Genomic DNA, 16,233 nt, shown 5'->3' on the forward strand with positions numbered 1-16,233 from the left:
TTCAATCTAAATCAAATAATTTTGCTTTCGCCATCTTCTCCGAGGTTTACTTCTTAATCTGTTTTTACTATAGGCTAATGTTGAATGGCAATTTTGAGTAATCTGTCTTCTACTATATATTAAAACAAAGCATTTTATAAATATAACATTAGTTATTACTAATCACTTTTTTGATATTTAGTATATCAGCCCACTAATAATTTGTCTGATCATTACCTTCTGTATTTTTCTTCATCTTCATTAAAAAAAATCCTAAAACATGCTTTAATGATTACATTTTATTTGATTATTCCATTTATCTTTATTGTTTAAACTCTCAAAATGTTCATCAGAACAATACTTTACTTTGTATACATAGAAATCTATTCTATAGATTAGCCCTTCTTAAACTTTTACTTTCCGGCTCTGTTATACATAACAGAGGGAAAGTATGGCGATAGGTCAAAAAATTATTCCAAGATTTTTACATTTTTGGTCTCACCAAACCTTGAAACGTAGGCCCTATAGAAATGCAAAAACAATTCGGGTTTTTTCCTTTATGTTAGTGTGTATGTGTTTGTATGTGTGAGGGACACTATTTTGTTCACCCTTTTTATTAAATTTCTACTATTAGTTCACAGTCTCTTTATATATATATATATATATATATATATATATATATATATCTTGTTCAAATTTTCAATCGTTAATAAAATACTTTCTATTCATCCACTCAAGTTCAAATACATTTTTTAAAACTTGTAGACACTTGATGTTAATATAGTTTTTTCAAATATTAATTCATTAATTAAATTTAATTATTGGTTAATATTACCTGTAGTATCGAAGATGGCGACGGGGAATTTTTTCCCTAGATACTAGACGGCGACGGGAAATTTTTTTTTTCCTACGTTCGAGATGGCCGCGTTTCCGGTAATCTCGAATCAGATCATCGAGTGATAATCTGGAAGCAGATTAACAATGGATAATCTCGAAGTAGAATACCGAGTGATCTAAACGTTAGGGGGCGTACCCGTACTATCTGTCGCATTATGCAAATTAATAAATTTCCCCGTCGCCGTCTAGTACCTAGGGAAAAAAATTTCCCGTCGCCATCTTCGATACCACGGGTAACATTAACCTAATTATTAATACTTTAAATAGAGTTTTAGCAGTTTGTAATGAAAATTGAAATCAACAGGCAATAGCTCAATCGGTAAAATGCAAGGATTTCAGTATTTTTCACGCGAAGGTGAAGAATGCGAGTTCAATTCTTGCGAAAATCAATAAATTTTTGAAAATTTTTGCTTTAAGTAGACGTTTTATTCAAATGATCTTCGAGAGTGAGTTAGCAGTTGTGGCTTAGTGGTTAGAATGAAGGATTTTTCTCAAAAAATAAAATTGAAGAAATTTTATGCTTTGGGTTCAATTCCGATTTCTCTTTCTATTTTGCCACTTAATATTATGATTCTGTCATATGTATATACATATTTATATTAATTGTAATTATTTAATAAAAAGTAACTAAAATAAAATTTTTCTTTGTTGACCAAAGTAGGAATTGACTTTAAAAAAATTTTTTTTATATTACTTGTTAATGTTTATTATCTCCTGTGCTTCTTGTCGGAAATTTTTGAAATTTTGCAGGGAGGTTTGTTTATTAGGGAGATTGATGCTATTAAATTTTGGTGGCTAAAAGTCGAGAGGTAGGGAGATAAAGGGGAGTCGTGTGTTGTATCTCGAGTAAGGTCGAACTTAATGACGGTTTTTACTCGTTATTTAGCATTTACAATTTTTTATAAATTTATTCCTCTCCTCAAAATTAAGCTTTTAGCCATTTTATAATAATTAAAAATATAAAAAATTTTAAAAATAAAATATCATAACAGATGGCGCCACCAAATGTCGCCGGGAAAGTTGAGCAACTTGTTGTTGGATTATTTTTCATTCGCTACATTTTTTTTGCCCGAGAACATTTTACTCCCACCGAACTGCCAGTGTTCGGGGACGAAACCGCTTGGCCACTGGTGGGCCTTTTCTGTAATGAATTCATAATTTTTAATTTCAAATTAAAATGGCTTTCGTAATAATTTTTGTTAATGAGTATTGAAAAATCTGACAGAAAAACATTTTAGGTTGAAAGTGATATCTTTCGCGAACAGTTGCCAAAATTTTCGCGACCCCATAATTCTGGTACGAGAGCTCATATTGGGTCACGACTCATAGTTTAAGAAGCCCTGTCGTAGACGTTTTGCATTATAAAATAGCAACCAGCTTTGAGCTATAATTAATAATCTTCCATTTTTTTACTTTTAATAAATAATGCTGCAGATAAGATTTTAAATTAATTCTAAAAAGATTGTCTGCTATGAACTCTCGACGTTAAATTATTCAATGAATTTATTATAATGATATAAGGGATTTTGGGTCATATACCTCCTTTCCGCTTAAAGAACACTTAAAGGTACTATACTATGAAAAATGGTATTTAAACAGTTATTATTTAGAAGTTCTATATTGGAATTGTTGTCTAACTTTACATAATCAAGTTCTTTCATTCTACAGGTACCACTATATATCTAATTCTAAATGTATATACAGGCTGAATGGCCGAGATGGTTAATGCTAAGCTTACCGCTTTGGAGGACCCGGGATTGAATCCAAGCGATCTGAAATTTCCAGAAATTTTTCGGAAAGTGGTTTATCTCGAAAATGCCAATCCTGGTTCTTTACAATCCGGTAGCACCCATTGTGTGGTCTTAACCGAACTCATGATGAGCATGGAATAAACGATTCTCTTTGTGTCTAGAAGGTAGAGAGAGTCAAAAAAAGAAAAATTGTACGTACACGTTTTTTCTAATTTAATATGCTTATTTATTATGCGGGATATTAACTAAGCTTTGAGATTCATAGTGGAACTATTGATAAGAACATTCGAATACTTAAGATTTACCATAAAATCTCTATTTGGTGTATTTGTCAAATTAAATTATTGCACTAAATACATAATTTAATGCAGTAATTTAGTTTAACAATGCATTTTAAATTTTAAAATTTGTTTTAATGGGCAAGAAAATTTGTATAGGCTTATTTGAAAAATTTTTAATTCCATCTATTATAATGAAAACTAATGAGTAGTCATACGAAATAAATATTTCGATTTTACTTAAATTGATAGCTCTATTAAATATTTATCTGCGTAATGAGAAAAGTATTTAGTATATCATTATGATTTTTATAAAATTACTTTATTGGTATAATTATTTAACTTGAAAATTACAAGCTTAAGCTGTCCAAAGTCAAAACGTATAACAAAGAAGTAACGTATACAACAAATAAAGAATAAAGTTCATTGAGAATGTTAAAAAGTCATACACACTATTCTGAATGTTAATTCAAATAAATATTCTAATAAGTAGCATATATAGCAAGAGTGAACAACCTATGGCACGTGTGTCCAACGTGGCACGTAAGCAAAATTATACGATTTCGATGTGTTTTTCAATCATTCTTTCGGTTTATCACCTTATCATTTTTTTAATCAGCTTTTTACGTTTATTCTAATTAAAGAATATTCGTTTAATTTTATTTTAAATATTTTTATTCGAATTTAAAATTTTGGCAGGCATAAACATCTTCAAAGCTAAATATGCTTACTATATTACACGCGGGCTCAAAAAGGTTCGCTATCCCTGATATATAGATATTTTTTAACTTGTAGCTCTGTAAGCATAAAGAAGGCATCCTTCGTAAATTTAGCCCATCTCTCATCACCCATCTGCTTCATTTTGGACCCAAAATGAAGGCGGAAAAATGATGCTGGCTAACACCTGGAACAGACCACCCGCAGAAAAATCTGGGTGATCCGGGATCAATCCCGGATAGCCCAGAGGTGTATGCTGACAGTAGCGTACATATTGATAAAATTTAACATTAAACAATTTTTACTTTTATTTAAAATATAAATATTCAACAGATTATATTCTGAAAAATTAAATTTTGTAGTGCTATTTTCATACTGTTTAATCAAATAATGCAATAAAATACACAATAAATAGGTCACTAGAATTAAATGTTGATGGCAATAAATCTATAACGAAAAATAACTTTAATAATTAACCAACACCTAAATTTAATTTATAGACTTTTTATTATAACAACATTTATAGGAATGTATGTTGGCATCTATTTCGCTTAATATCTCAGGACTGGATGAAGATAAAGAAACGAAATTTGGCACAGTAGATGGTATGTAAGGAGCATTGATGCTATTAAATTATGGTTGTGAAAGGTCAAGGAGATGGAGAGATAGAGGGTGGTCACAGGATATATCTCGAGAGGAGTCGGACTTAATGACGTTATTATTCATTATTAGCATTTAAAATATTCTACAAAACTCATCTCTACCCTCAGAATTCAACTTTTTGCCATTTAATAAATAATTAAAAATATAAAAATATTTTTATAACAAAATCTCATAACAGATGACGCCACACACAATTTTATTAATTGTGTTAATGCTATAAAAGTTACTTTTAAATAGAATTTTATAACAGCTGGGAAAATTACGCAACTCGTTGCTAGATTTTTTTTAAAAACTTCTGATTATTTAAAGAAATTTAATTAGTTAAAGAAAATAACATATACAGTATATATAGTATTATTTTCTTTATCTTTTATAAAAGCATTGTTTTTATTAAATTATATTATTTGACTGTTAGATATAATTAATCTCAAAAGATGGCAGCACTGGTTTTTATGAATTACTTGTTATTAACATAAAATTTTAGCATTTAATATTAAATTTTTTATTTTATAATTAAGCTATTTGTTATGAACACTTTATTTTTTTTATAATTTTAATTTTTACTTAGTTTAAAATATAAAAATTATTTAATTTTTCTGAATAATAATAAATTCTGTTTTTCTAATTACAGTAAATTTTTAGTTAAAAAGCTGAAGGGTCGGTTTGGTTTTGATGGGATACTGAAACACCAAATATGGACCGGGATGCCTCCAGGGAAGACTTTCTATGGGAAACTAGACTCCATTTAGGTGTTACAAACATGAAAAAAACTCGGAAAACTCCACGTGACTAGCATGTGGTTAATTATAATTCCGTCATAATTCTAATTACTTGTTAATTATAATGTCAAGGAATTTTAAATTACTGTACAATTTTGGAAAAACTTTGTCTGATTACGTGAAGTCCATGTTGGCGGGGGTTTTACTGTATGTATTTTTTTCTTTAAGAATTAATAAGAAGTAAAAATTAGTCTAAAAACGATTAAAATTTTTAAATAAATTATTATCAATATTTATCAGCAACACAAAAAGGAAAATAAATATTGTTTGGTATAAATTTACCATAATATATTTATTATTGTCTGTTGTTAGTTTTTTATTCTACAACTTCTGTCTAATGTTTTTCATTGGAGAAGGTATTTGTCCTTCTAAAAAAGCGTATAATTATCAATCAGGAAGAAAAAAAACAATTTCAAAAAACAATAATGTTATTCGAAAGAAATTAACTTTATAAAATAAATATTAATTTCATCAAAAACGTTAATAGTAGCCTATAGAAAATATTACGATCGATTGGTCGAGGTACTTAAGTTATCGGACTACCGCTCTGGGGAACCCAAAATCATGATCAAGACCAGTAATCCAAGAATTTTTCATGGGCAATCTGTTCCTGACCATTCAGCCAGGACCAGACCCACGAGAAGGCGGCTGGCTGAATTCATGATAGCCATGATTAAAAGACCCTCTCTTAATGTCAACAGGCAAGATAAAAGTAAAAAAAAAATCCTTTAGTTTTTAAAGAGTGTTTTCGGTATCTTCAAGTTTTTGTGATATCCTGCATTATATTACTATACTCGGGTAAATTACTAAAGATTGTACAGTACACTACTGCCATGAAATATTTTGAACCCATCTCCTGTAATAATAAATCTAATAGCAAAATCTGCTGAATCTCAGTAAAACTTGGGAGAAAATACCCCGCTAACCTGAAGAATCTTTATTCCCTGTTAGTCCGAATTAACGGGAGTTTACTGTATATATGTACGAACGGCAAATACTTCAGCACTTACCAGTGGCAATTTTTTTAATCCGCTACTGGTAGCAACTACTTTGATTACTATACTTTTCAGAATTATTATTTAGTTCAACTAGAAAATTTTTTGCTATCAAAAATATTTTTTTTGGCATTAAGCCATCAATGATTCAAATATTCTCATATCATGCATTACAGTGTGTATACATAAATTAAATCCGTTTAATATTAAAATATATCTATAAGAAAATAATTTTTTAAATCAAAATACTGTACTGTGCATAGCTTATTTTCAAGAACATTTACTAGTTGAATCTTATCATTAATATTTTAAGCAGTTTTTCTACTTTACATAAACATTCATTAGAAGTCGTTATCGTGGCATGTCGCGTGTGTTACATTCATCCTGCCCAACCCTCGCTCGTCAAGTCAAGTGTTTCATTCAAACGTATTATGAAAAAGCTGCGTGACGACAAAGTGACCTCTTTTCTCATTCTTACGTGAACGAAATCTTAGGTTAACTGATAAATCTGTTAGTGACTGATTTCTGGAAGTTCTAAAAAACTTCATTTGAAAGAATGGGAATTTTTACAAATGATCAGTAATTTTCTAAAATTCTAATAAATATACAATAAAGAAGACATTTTAATTAATAAAAATCGATTAATTTCGTATCGATTTTTCACCTCTTTTCTTATTTCATTAGAATTAAAATAGATTTTCTAAAAATAAAACAAAAGATGCGTGTTTAAGTGCAGTATATAATAAATATCAAGTTATAAACGTCTTTCATTACTTATCACATTGAATAAATGCATTATTATTATTATTATTATTATTATTATATTTTAATCTTGCTGGTGTTTTCGCTTCAGCGCCCCTTTTCTGGAGAAGAAGGTTGGCAAAGTAATGATCTTTCAATAATGTTCTCTAATGTATGGAGCGAGTTAAAAGTCCCTTGCGCCTTTTTAGTTTTAAAACTACTGAAGATACAGTAATTTTGTTAATGTAATTACATAGAAGTCATAAAAGGAAAATTGAAAATCTACTATACTTCAATTATAGGAAAGAATAATGAATATCATTATAACCAAAAAGGGTCCTGAAAAATTTAAATTGCTTGGTCCCTTCGAAGGTAAATTTGGCACTGGCTGGCTGGACTTACGTCAAATTCATCGTGTCCGCGTGGAACCAGTACTCACGAACTAGGTGAGACATGCACACGAATGGTCTACCTGCTAGTTGTAGTTATGGACAATAAATTGATAACGAACATTTTATTGATGTGGTGAAAAAATATCCTGAAATCTGTAATGTGTCAGCGGAATTGTACTGGATAAAAACAAAAAGCAATCTGCCTGGATTTTAGTGTGCCAGGCTATGCGTTAAGGACAGAGAAAGAAGACAGAAACAGAGAAGAATATTTGTGTTCCCTGTTTCAGTACACTCACAGTACACCAACTGTAAGTAATGACAAATATAACGCGTACAGTAAAGTTAGAAATTGTTGCACATTGTTATATAAAGTTGTTATACAAGTTTTATATATAAAGTTTTATATAACATAATTAAATCAGATGAAATTTTCATGCCATGGAGCTTGACCAATGCAACTTTTTATATAATCAGCAAAGCCATTCTATTGGAATTTACATTGTGTACAGATGAAAAAGTAATCTTAATGTCATCATATTATCCATCAGTAGACAAATAGCATCGGTTCTACTCAAAAATATGAAATGGCAAAACAAGCAGTCTCGGCCTCCTGTTGGTGTCTTTTACAGTAAGGGCAATCAAGTTCAAATTCCGATATCTGGCAACATTGTTTTCAATTTAATATTTACTGTGTATGCATAAGTACTAGAAGAGGAAGTTTTTTGACAATTAAAAATAACAGGATTCATTTTCTCTAGTTAAGTTTACAACTTGATTTTATGTTAGCGCCTACGTAACGTGTAAACGATCAAAACGTTTATAGTTTTAAAAAGCTACTAAAGGCTCTTGTACGACTTTCCTCGTGCCTGAACAGGAGATAAATCGAAAATCAGGTCTGATTTTCAATTATACTAGAATCATGGGCATTCGCAAAGGGGCCAAACGGTGCACTTGTTTCTTCCAGGAATCGACTAAAAAATTTCACAAATTATAATAGTAACAATGATTGAGGTATGTAACATTACACTCTCGACCATGAGACACTTTGTCCGTCTTTTTATTTCAATAATCTATTCATGAAAATTCCTAAAAGTTAAATATTTGAATAATAATTTATTGGTGTAATTATTTGTATCCAAGCTTTACACCCCAGGAAAATTTTCTTTGGATGCTCATGATTAGGATACAAAATTTACGTAATTACAAAAGGTTAAAAAAAAGAAATTTTGTTGAATGATAGTAAAAATCTTTATTTAAAAAATATTTAAGTTTAAAAACACTATGATATCAGCTCAAAGTTATAGGGTCATCCGTTATGAGATGTTATTAAAAATAACTTTTATATCATTATTAATTGTTGTTAAAAGTAGTAAAATTATAAAAATCTTTTTAAAAATTTTGTACAAAAGGCTTCATCACATTTTAATTTAAAACAAATATTATAAGGAACCATAAAATGTTCAAAACTGTTGAAAAACTTTCACAGACAAAAGGTAAATAAGGCTTAATTTTGAGAGTAGAGATGAGTTTTTAAAAATATTATAAATGTAAATAACGAGTAAAATTTTCAATAAGTCACATCCCACTCGAAATACTACACATTATCCCCCATTTCTCCACTCTTTTGACTTCCTTGCTCCAAAATTTAATAGCATCAATGCCCCTTACATCATATAAGTTATCATGCCAAATTTCATTTCTTACGCTGTACCCCATAATAACATATTAAACGAAATAGACTCCAACACATCCACACACAACACACGAATTTTTACCTTTGTGTTTTATTGTTTTTAGTTCAGGGAGTCTAAACACAATCTAGATTTGTAAACACCCGGAAAATCAAATTTGACACGACTACAATACTTTCCTGCGTTATGTTGTAACAACCGGAAAAGTAAAATTATAAATAACACCAACAAAATGGCGAAAAAATTCCACGACCATTTGATTTAAAGCTATGCCACAATATATTATCTAGAATATATTTCATTAGTGTTTGCCATACGTTCGTATTATTATTAATTCCCTATGAAAAAGTAGTTAAAGTCAATGCCTTTTCAGTGCAGATGGCATTTTAGTATTTTATGTTTCCTCTGATTATGAGTGAAGGCTTTATTTGCCAGCAAAGATATTTATCAATGCTGTGTTTTGAATACCTTAATTTAACTTCCTTTATATTTTAAACATATATTAATGTATTTCGAATGTACAATAGAATTCCTGCATTGAAATACAAAAAAACATTTGAACTGGAGAAAATAAATATTATTTCTTTCATGGTCAAAATAATTCTTCTTTTTGCAGTTATGCATACAAATACTGAGTTAGTGACAATATTATCCCGATTTAAGCGCGATTGAGCCGATATTTAAAGTGAAATTTTATATTTAAGTACACATTATATATAAGATTCGAGTTCAAACTCAATTTGATTGTTTCCATACCCACTCTCGGTATGGTAATTCGGTAATTTCTAGGCCACTGACGTCAAGCCAACTTGCTATGATGGTTGCATCACAGCAAGTTGGCTTGTCAACTATTTTCTGTTTTCTGTGGCAGTTTTACAAAATATAGCTAAGCATACAAGGCTCAAGATTGTTTATTTTCCCTCTGCTTTTGTTTTTATATAGAAAACTTTTTGTGATTTGGTAAGTAAAGACATTTAGGGTGGTTGAAAATTTTCTGTTTAAGAAATATTTATTATATAAGTTATTATAATGAGAAAAATATTACATATTTCTTGGATTTCATACATAATGGATATTGTATGTCATTGACATATTAAGATTGCTATCTAATTTTTTATTATCAAGCATCAAATTACTATCAATCTCTATACTGTAATGAAGATCTTCGTAATTTTTCTGTAAAACGTTTACTGTATTTTTCTCTCTATTTCAAATTTTAATTATTATTATTGTAAAGTATTGGACTTTTAGCAGAGAGGGAACAAAAGAAGCGCCGACTTTGTCAATTAGACACACCTGTGGTCAGACGATAGGCCGCTGCCATATAAAAAAAACTACTAAACGTAAAGAAGTGGCGGACGTTAATGTAAGCTCCATTCTCGTCGGATAACGGCGGTCCTGAGTGTAAGCTGTTCACGAAAGAACGGTTTGTGATTGGTCGTAAGTTTTCCGTCCAAAAAACCCTTAAATAGAGGAGCAAACGGGAAAGGGAGGAGAGAAGGGCAAGAGACTGGTACACGGTAGTCTCAGGCACTTGGGAAACCCGCTGAGCATAGAGAGAGTGTTCTCCTCTGGCAAACACCTCAGGGACGGGTTAGTGCAAAGACTGGACTGACCGTGCAGTTGAGCCAACTCCACAAGCTGACAGAGGCCTCTCCAGAGTTTAATAGTTCCCGGAAGCCAATCCAATACGTGAGACACCACATTTTGTTGTCCTGTATATATTATGTTGTCGAACTTGTACATTCTACGTATTTTGTTTTGTAAATAAACTGTAAATATTCTCTGAATTGAGTGTGGAGGTGTACTTTCCATCGAACCTGAATCAACTATCGGATCGTGATACACACGGAACCCAACTCACAAGACGGAGTTTGGGAAACAACATCTCTAGATCGTCACTAGATCTTCACTATTATCATTCTTATTATTTTATTTTTGACTCTTTCCGTACTGTGGCACCAAGAGTGGATACAATCTGGACCACAATGGAGTGGCCAAACTGAATCCATGGTAGGGACGGGGACCAGATATATCCGAGACCAACATTCCATGGAAAATTTCTAGAATTCTTCCATTCTTCCCCCGGTTGGATTCGATTTCAGTCCCTAGAATGATAGGCTAACACTTTAATCGCCATGTCATCCGGCCGGTCTCCTCTATTATTTTGTTAGTTTTAAAAATTTCATACATTGGTTTACGAAAGAAACTGGTTTGATTTAGTGAGATACGTCAACGCAACACTTAGGCGATCTGCCAAAGGGGAGGGTGGCTCCGAAATACTTTCTATAGGAAATTAGTCCCTATTTAGGAGGTAGAAACGTGAAGAAAATCCGGAAAACTCCACTTGACTAACCCAGGCGCAAACCCGCGACTATCAGTGTTTAGTGTTTATACACTCGACCACTAGACAAAAGAACCTAAATATTATAATATTATATAATTATATGTATATTTACAGTATATAATATGTAAATTATATATATATATATATATAGGCTATATATATTATAAGTATAATATAATGATAATCATTTTTTTCAAACCTCAAAGGCATAATAAATAAGATAAACTGCGATTTTTTTAAGTTAATACATTACTCATACAGACTTATTTGTTATTTAATATTACCTTGAACAGTCATTACTTTGACAACGCAGAGTTGTTAGGAATTAACATCTGAATAAAACATGTAGACGTATGATTTATTTAGTGACAAAAAACATTGTATTTACACTATGTACTTAACGAGTTTAAAGAAAACTTTCTGTTCAGTGATTGCGACAATACCTTCTCTAACGTTGCTTGAAGTTACATCTGTGGAGTTTGGAGTTTAAAATGAAGATATTTATATTTATATTACTTGGAATTTTCTTATCAGTAGGTAAGCATCTCGTTCTTTTTATACATATACATATTTAATACATTTATAAACTCGTTCAACATATTTAATATACTTTTTCCTTGAAGTAAAGTGTAATAAATTATGTCGTTTTTTTATATTCTTCATTACTTTCCGAGGTCTTAATCGCTCGTTAGATTGATATTTAAATATTTTTACATAAATTTATATAATATTTATGTAATTATAAATCCTATTCATAAGCATAAAATATAATTAAATAAATTTCTATGTTTGTGTCAGTAGTTCATGTGTACTGAATTTATTTTGTTGGTAATTATTGCATTATTATTTATATTAAAGGAGCAAAAATTCCTAATAACAGATGCGAAATAGAAATTATAGGAAGTTGTGTGCTGCAAATAAGTCAATTTGCTAGAGAATTCGGTAACATTTTTCCTGGTAATGAAATAGAGTTGACTAGACAATGCCAGTAAGACTTTTTTTTAATTATTTACGCATAATTATTCAGAAATTTTAAGCGCTTTCAAATTTGTGTAGAATATTTCAAGAGGTGAGGAGTTGCATATACAATTATAGCCGTAAATGCGTGACTTCTACAGATAAAGCAATCCATCACTTCAGTTACAATGGAACCGCAGATAAAATGAAAGAGTTTTGCAATCCAAGTAAACAGCTTTACAAAGGTAAGAAATTGTAATTTTTACTAAATAAAATGATATTATTTAAATTTATAAGAATATGAATAAAAATAATTATATTTTTAGATTATTTGGAAAAAGCTTCGTGTATAAAACGAAATTACGGGGATGTAATGTCATGTTTCAGAGATAATTTATCATCCTTACTTCTTATATTTCAAGATTATTCTAAAGACAAGGCAGAAATATTTTGCTGGTAAGTGTAGATGTAATATAAATTTCCATTTATACATTTTTTTTTAAATTTAATTTAATTTTATTTTATTTTAAAGTGCTTTGAATAATTTAAGAAGATGTATCTTAACACTGTATGAAAGTAAGTGCGGCGCCAAAGTTATACCTTTGATGAAGTTGCAGATAGAATTCATTTATTCAGAATGGATTATCGAAATGTGTAATCCATATTTTCATTTGATAGAAGATTGTACGTTAAGATCCGATGAAATTAATTTGAGTGAAACAAACAGCTTTGAATATCTCAAAAAATACTTTGCTCCTCTTTCTAAATCTTAAAAACTAATTGATGATTTTATTGTTTACACAATAGACACTCGTTAATTCGAACTCAGAGGGACTAGAAGAAATTATTTCCTTTTAATTAGAACTATTTAGATAGATCGAATTAAAAGGAAATCATTTCTGGATGATACAGAACAAAAAAGAAATAATTTTAACAACACATTAACACCTCTGGCATAAAGAAAACAATTACGAGGTGTCACAGGGAGACGGTAAACCAACCTATTCGTGCGCCGATTTGAAATGTTTTAAGTTTTAATTCATTAATTTAAAATTGGATATTTAAATTTTAAAAGTGGAGAAATCTACTAACAGGAGGTGAAACAATCCAGTTAGAATTAAGAGGAGATTTGAATATCCGAGTTTCGAACTAACGAGAGTTTACTATATTATCTAAAATATGTTAATATTTGTATATCGTTTCTTTAATATTAATAAACGCTGATAAAAATCAGTATGCAATGTACTAAATAATAGTATACTTGTTATATTTTAAGCATGCTGTTCCTAGATGCAAAACATTTGTTTGAAAATATATTTTGTGCAAGTCATAGATTATAAACAAGTAAATAGTGTTATTTTAACTTGCTGGTAATATTTGTATATTCAATTAAATTTATACTTTTCATAAAAATCTAAATAATTAAGACTTTTTTACATAAACACGTAAAGAAAGAAAACATCATTTTAAATATTTTTAATAATAGTCTTAATAACAATCTATAGAAAAACGTGAACCTTTCTTTGAACTTTGCCAATATTGATGTAGTGATCTCAATAAGTCATTTCTGTAGAATATGAATAACTAGCAGGTAGGCCCGGCGTTGCTCGGGCAAAAGTAACGATAGCGAAGATTAAGATTATTACGTTATAGTCACAAAAGAAAGAGAGTAATTTCATCAACAAACTAAGTATTTCTAAAGAAAGATCGAATTTGAAAATCGAAAATTCTAAAGAAGAAAAGTCGAGAAAAACCGAACTAATCTGTTTAAATTTGAAAATCGAATATGCTCTAACATATTACTCTATTTCTTTTTTTTCTCCAGCGCCCGTTTTTTCTCCATCTGCGTCTTGCACGTCGCTTTCTCTTGACACTTTTATTGTTACGTAACACTTTCATTGTTGATGGAAGTGTTAAGCCTTAATCCTGTCCCTCTCCCCGTGGGGAGGAATTTCGAAAAATCCCTTCGTAGTGTGCGTTCTCGTGACGTAACCTAACTATGTACCAAATTTCAACTTTCAACTTTTAACCGTTTGGGTTCTGCACTGATTATTATTATTATATTATCCACTCGTCTCGATTATATATATAAATTCAACTCCTAATTGTTTGGGTTCTGCACTGATTATTATTATTATTATATTATCAACTCGTCTCGATTATATATATAGATGTAGGATAATGATATGCAGTGAAAACTGTGAACAATGGACACTGGCGGAAACAAAAAATGTCCGTCGTTTGAAGGTCATTTCGTAAGCATTTTCATTAAAAACAAAAATTTTCCTGAAAAAATGGCAACTGTTTAGAAACAGCTAGTTGAGAGGATGCCCTTATTGAAGATTCGGCTGTAAATATATATAAATCTTCAGTTATTATTAATTGTAAACTTTTATGTTTAAATAAAAAATAATTTGCAATAATGTTTTAAAATTAATTTCTCGTTTAATTAATTCGATAAATAATTTATTACGCATCTTTATTACACTTAATATAAATATATACCGCATTTCTTCGATTTTAACACACATTCCCATTATCTCCCAACCCCTTCGACCTTTAACCACCAAAATTTAATAGCATCAATGTCCCTAATACCCAAACCTTTTCGCAAAATTTCAGAAATTTTCGACAAAAGTCACAGGAGTTATTAAGCTTTAAATTGAGTAAAGAAAATCGTGCTCCCCACACACATCCACTAACATCCATATATACAAGAAAAAAGCCCAATTATTTTGTATTTTTCGATGTTTCAAGGTCCCGAGTCCAAAACTGTAAAAGTCTTGAGGAGGTCAATTTTTGGCTGATCGCCATACTTTCCCTATGATATATATTTATATAACTGGAAAAGTAAAAACAATGCCATGTATATAATGTATGACAGCTCTATCTCCATGCTTCTCTGAATATACTGTATAATAACTGTTGTTTTAATACTCATCATTATGTCATATTGAATTTATGTAACTGTTGTATAACTGAAACAGTGTTTTATTAATGCATGACTGCTGATTGTTTTGTTGTAACGAGAATTTAAAACGCATATCTACTTCGGCCAAGTAAAAATAGTTTAAAAATGTCTCTTAGAATCGAGGAAGTACGATAATATTTTACATATTTCTACAGTTTTGGATAAAACCTTCTCTGAAGTAATCTTATGCTCATTCCTACGAATTAAAACGAGAACAAGAGGCAATAAAGTACAGTATATAGAACTATGCTTCCATTTATAACATAGAAATACCCTTTGGCTTTGGCTATTAACACATCTGTGTTAATTGCCAATTATATTTATACGTTTATTTTAAAAGAAGGTAAAAAAAACACTTACAAAGATTGAAGTGTCTGCTTGACATATCGAAGAACGTATAAAAATGAAAATGAAAATAAGATTAAAAGTTTATATTTAGTTATTAAGCAGTAAAGTAGAATAGAAAATAAGTGTAGAAAGGCCTTGCTCCTCCAATTTAACAATTATATAAAAATAATATATATATTTTTTAGCTTGCTTTAGGTATATTGTACTTTTATACGTTGCAAGAACCAACTAAAAATTTTTCTAATAAGATATACCGAATAAAAGAGAAATTAAGTGCAAATCATATATATCTCCATATTGAATTTCAAATAACTTTAATAAATTATAGAAATAATAATAATAATAATATCTGCATTTAGGCTTATTGCGATTTAATTTATAATTATTTATTTAATTATTAATTATTTAAATTGTATTTGTTAAATTTTAAAAATAAACCAGCAACAAGTTGCTCAACTTTCCCGGCAAAATTTTTAATGTTGCTGAAATTGCTGTTATCATATTTTATTAGAAAACTTTTTACAAAATGGTAAATCTTTTAATTTTGAAAATAAAGATGTTTTATAAAAAATTGTAAATGCTAATAACGAGAAAAATCGTGATTAAGTCCGACCCTACTGGAGATACACACGACTTCCATTATCTCCCCACTCGCTCGACCTTTAATTACCAAAATTTAATAGTATCAATTTCCCTAATGCTTAAACCTCCACTCAAAATTTCGGAA

At 29.9% G+C, this 16,233-nt stretch overlaps 1 protein-coding gene across 1 annotated transcript; it reads left to right on the plus strand.

The window, feature by feature from the left end:
* The first annotated feature begins 11,624 nt into the window (after nucleotides 1-11,624).
* Nucleotides 11,625-13,195, plus strand: LOC136986194 (uncharacterized). The gene is made up of 6 exons (XM_067283676.1): nucleotides 11,625-11,767; nucleotides 12,089-12,218; nucleotides 12,287-12,432; nucleotides 12,514-12,643; nucleotides 12,720-13,021; nucleotides 13,103-13,195. The coding sequence occupies exons 1-5, from the start codon at nucleotides 11,722-11,724 to the stop codon at nucleotides 12,958-12,960; spliced, it is 693 nt and encodes a 230-aa protein (XP_067139777.1). The 5' UTR covers nucleotides 11,625-11,721; the 3' UTR covers nucleotides 12,961-13,021; nucleotides 13,103-13,195.
* The last annotated feature ends 3,038 nt before the right edge of the window (nucleotides 13,196-16,233 follow it).

Source organism: Centruroides vittatus, unplaced genomic scaffold (genome assembly GCF_030686945.1).
Source record: "Centruroides vittatus isolate TY-2023 unplaced genomic scaffold, ASM3068694v2 scaffold_1015, whole genome shotgun sequence".
Lineage (NCBI taxonomy): Eukaryota > Metazoa > Arthropoda > Arachnida > Scorpiones > Buthidae > Centruroides > Centruroides vittatus.

Coding starts and splice junctions, on each gene's coding strand:
- LOC136986194 (XM_067283676.1), top strand. CDS start 11,722: ATGAAGATATTTATATTTATATTACTTGGAATTTTCTTATCAGTAG. Junction 11,768..12,088: donor TGGAATTTTCTTATCAGTAG/GTAAGCATCTCG, acceptor TTTATATTAAAG/GAGCAAAAATTCCTAATAAC. Junction 12,433..12,513: donor AAGTAAACAGCTTTACAAAG/GTAAGAAATTGT, acceptor TTATATTTTTAG/ATTATTTGGAAAAAGCTTCG.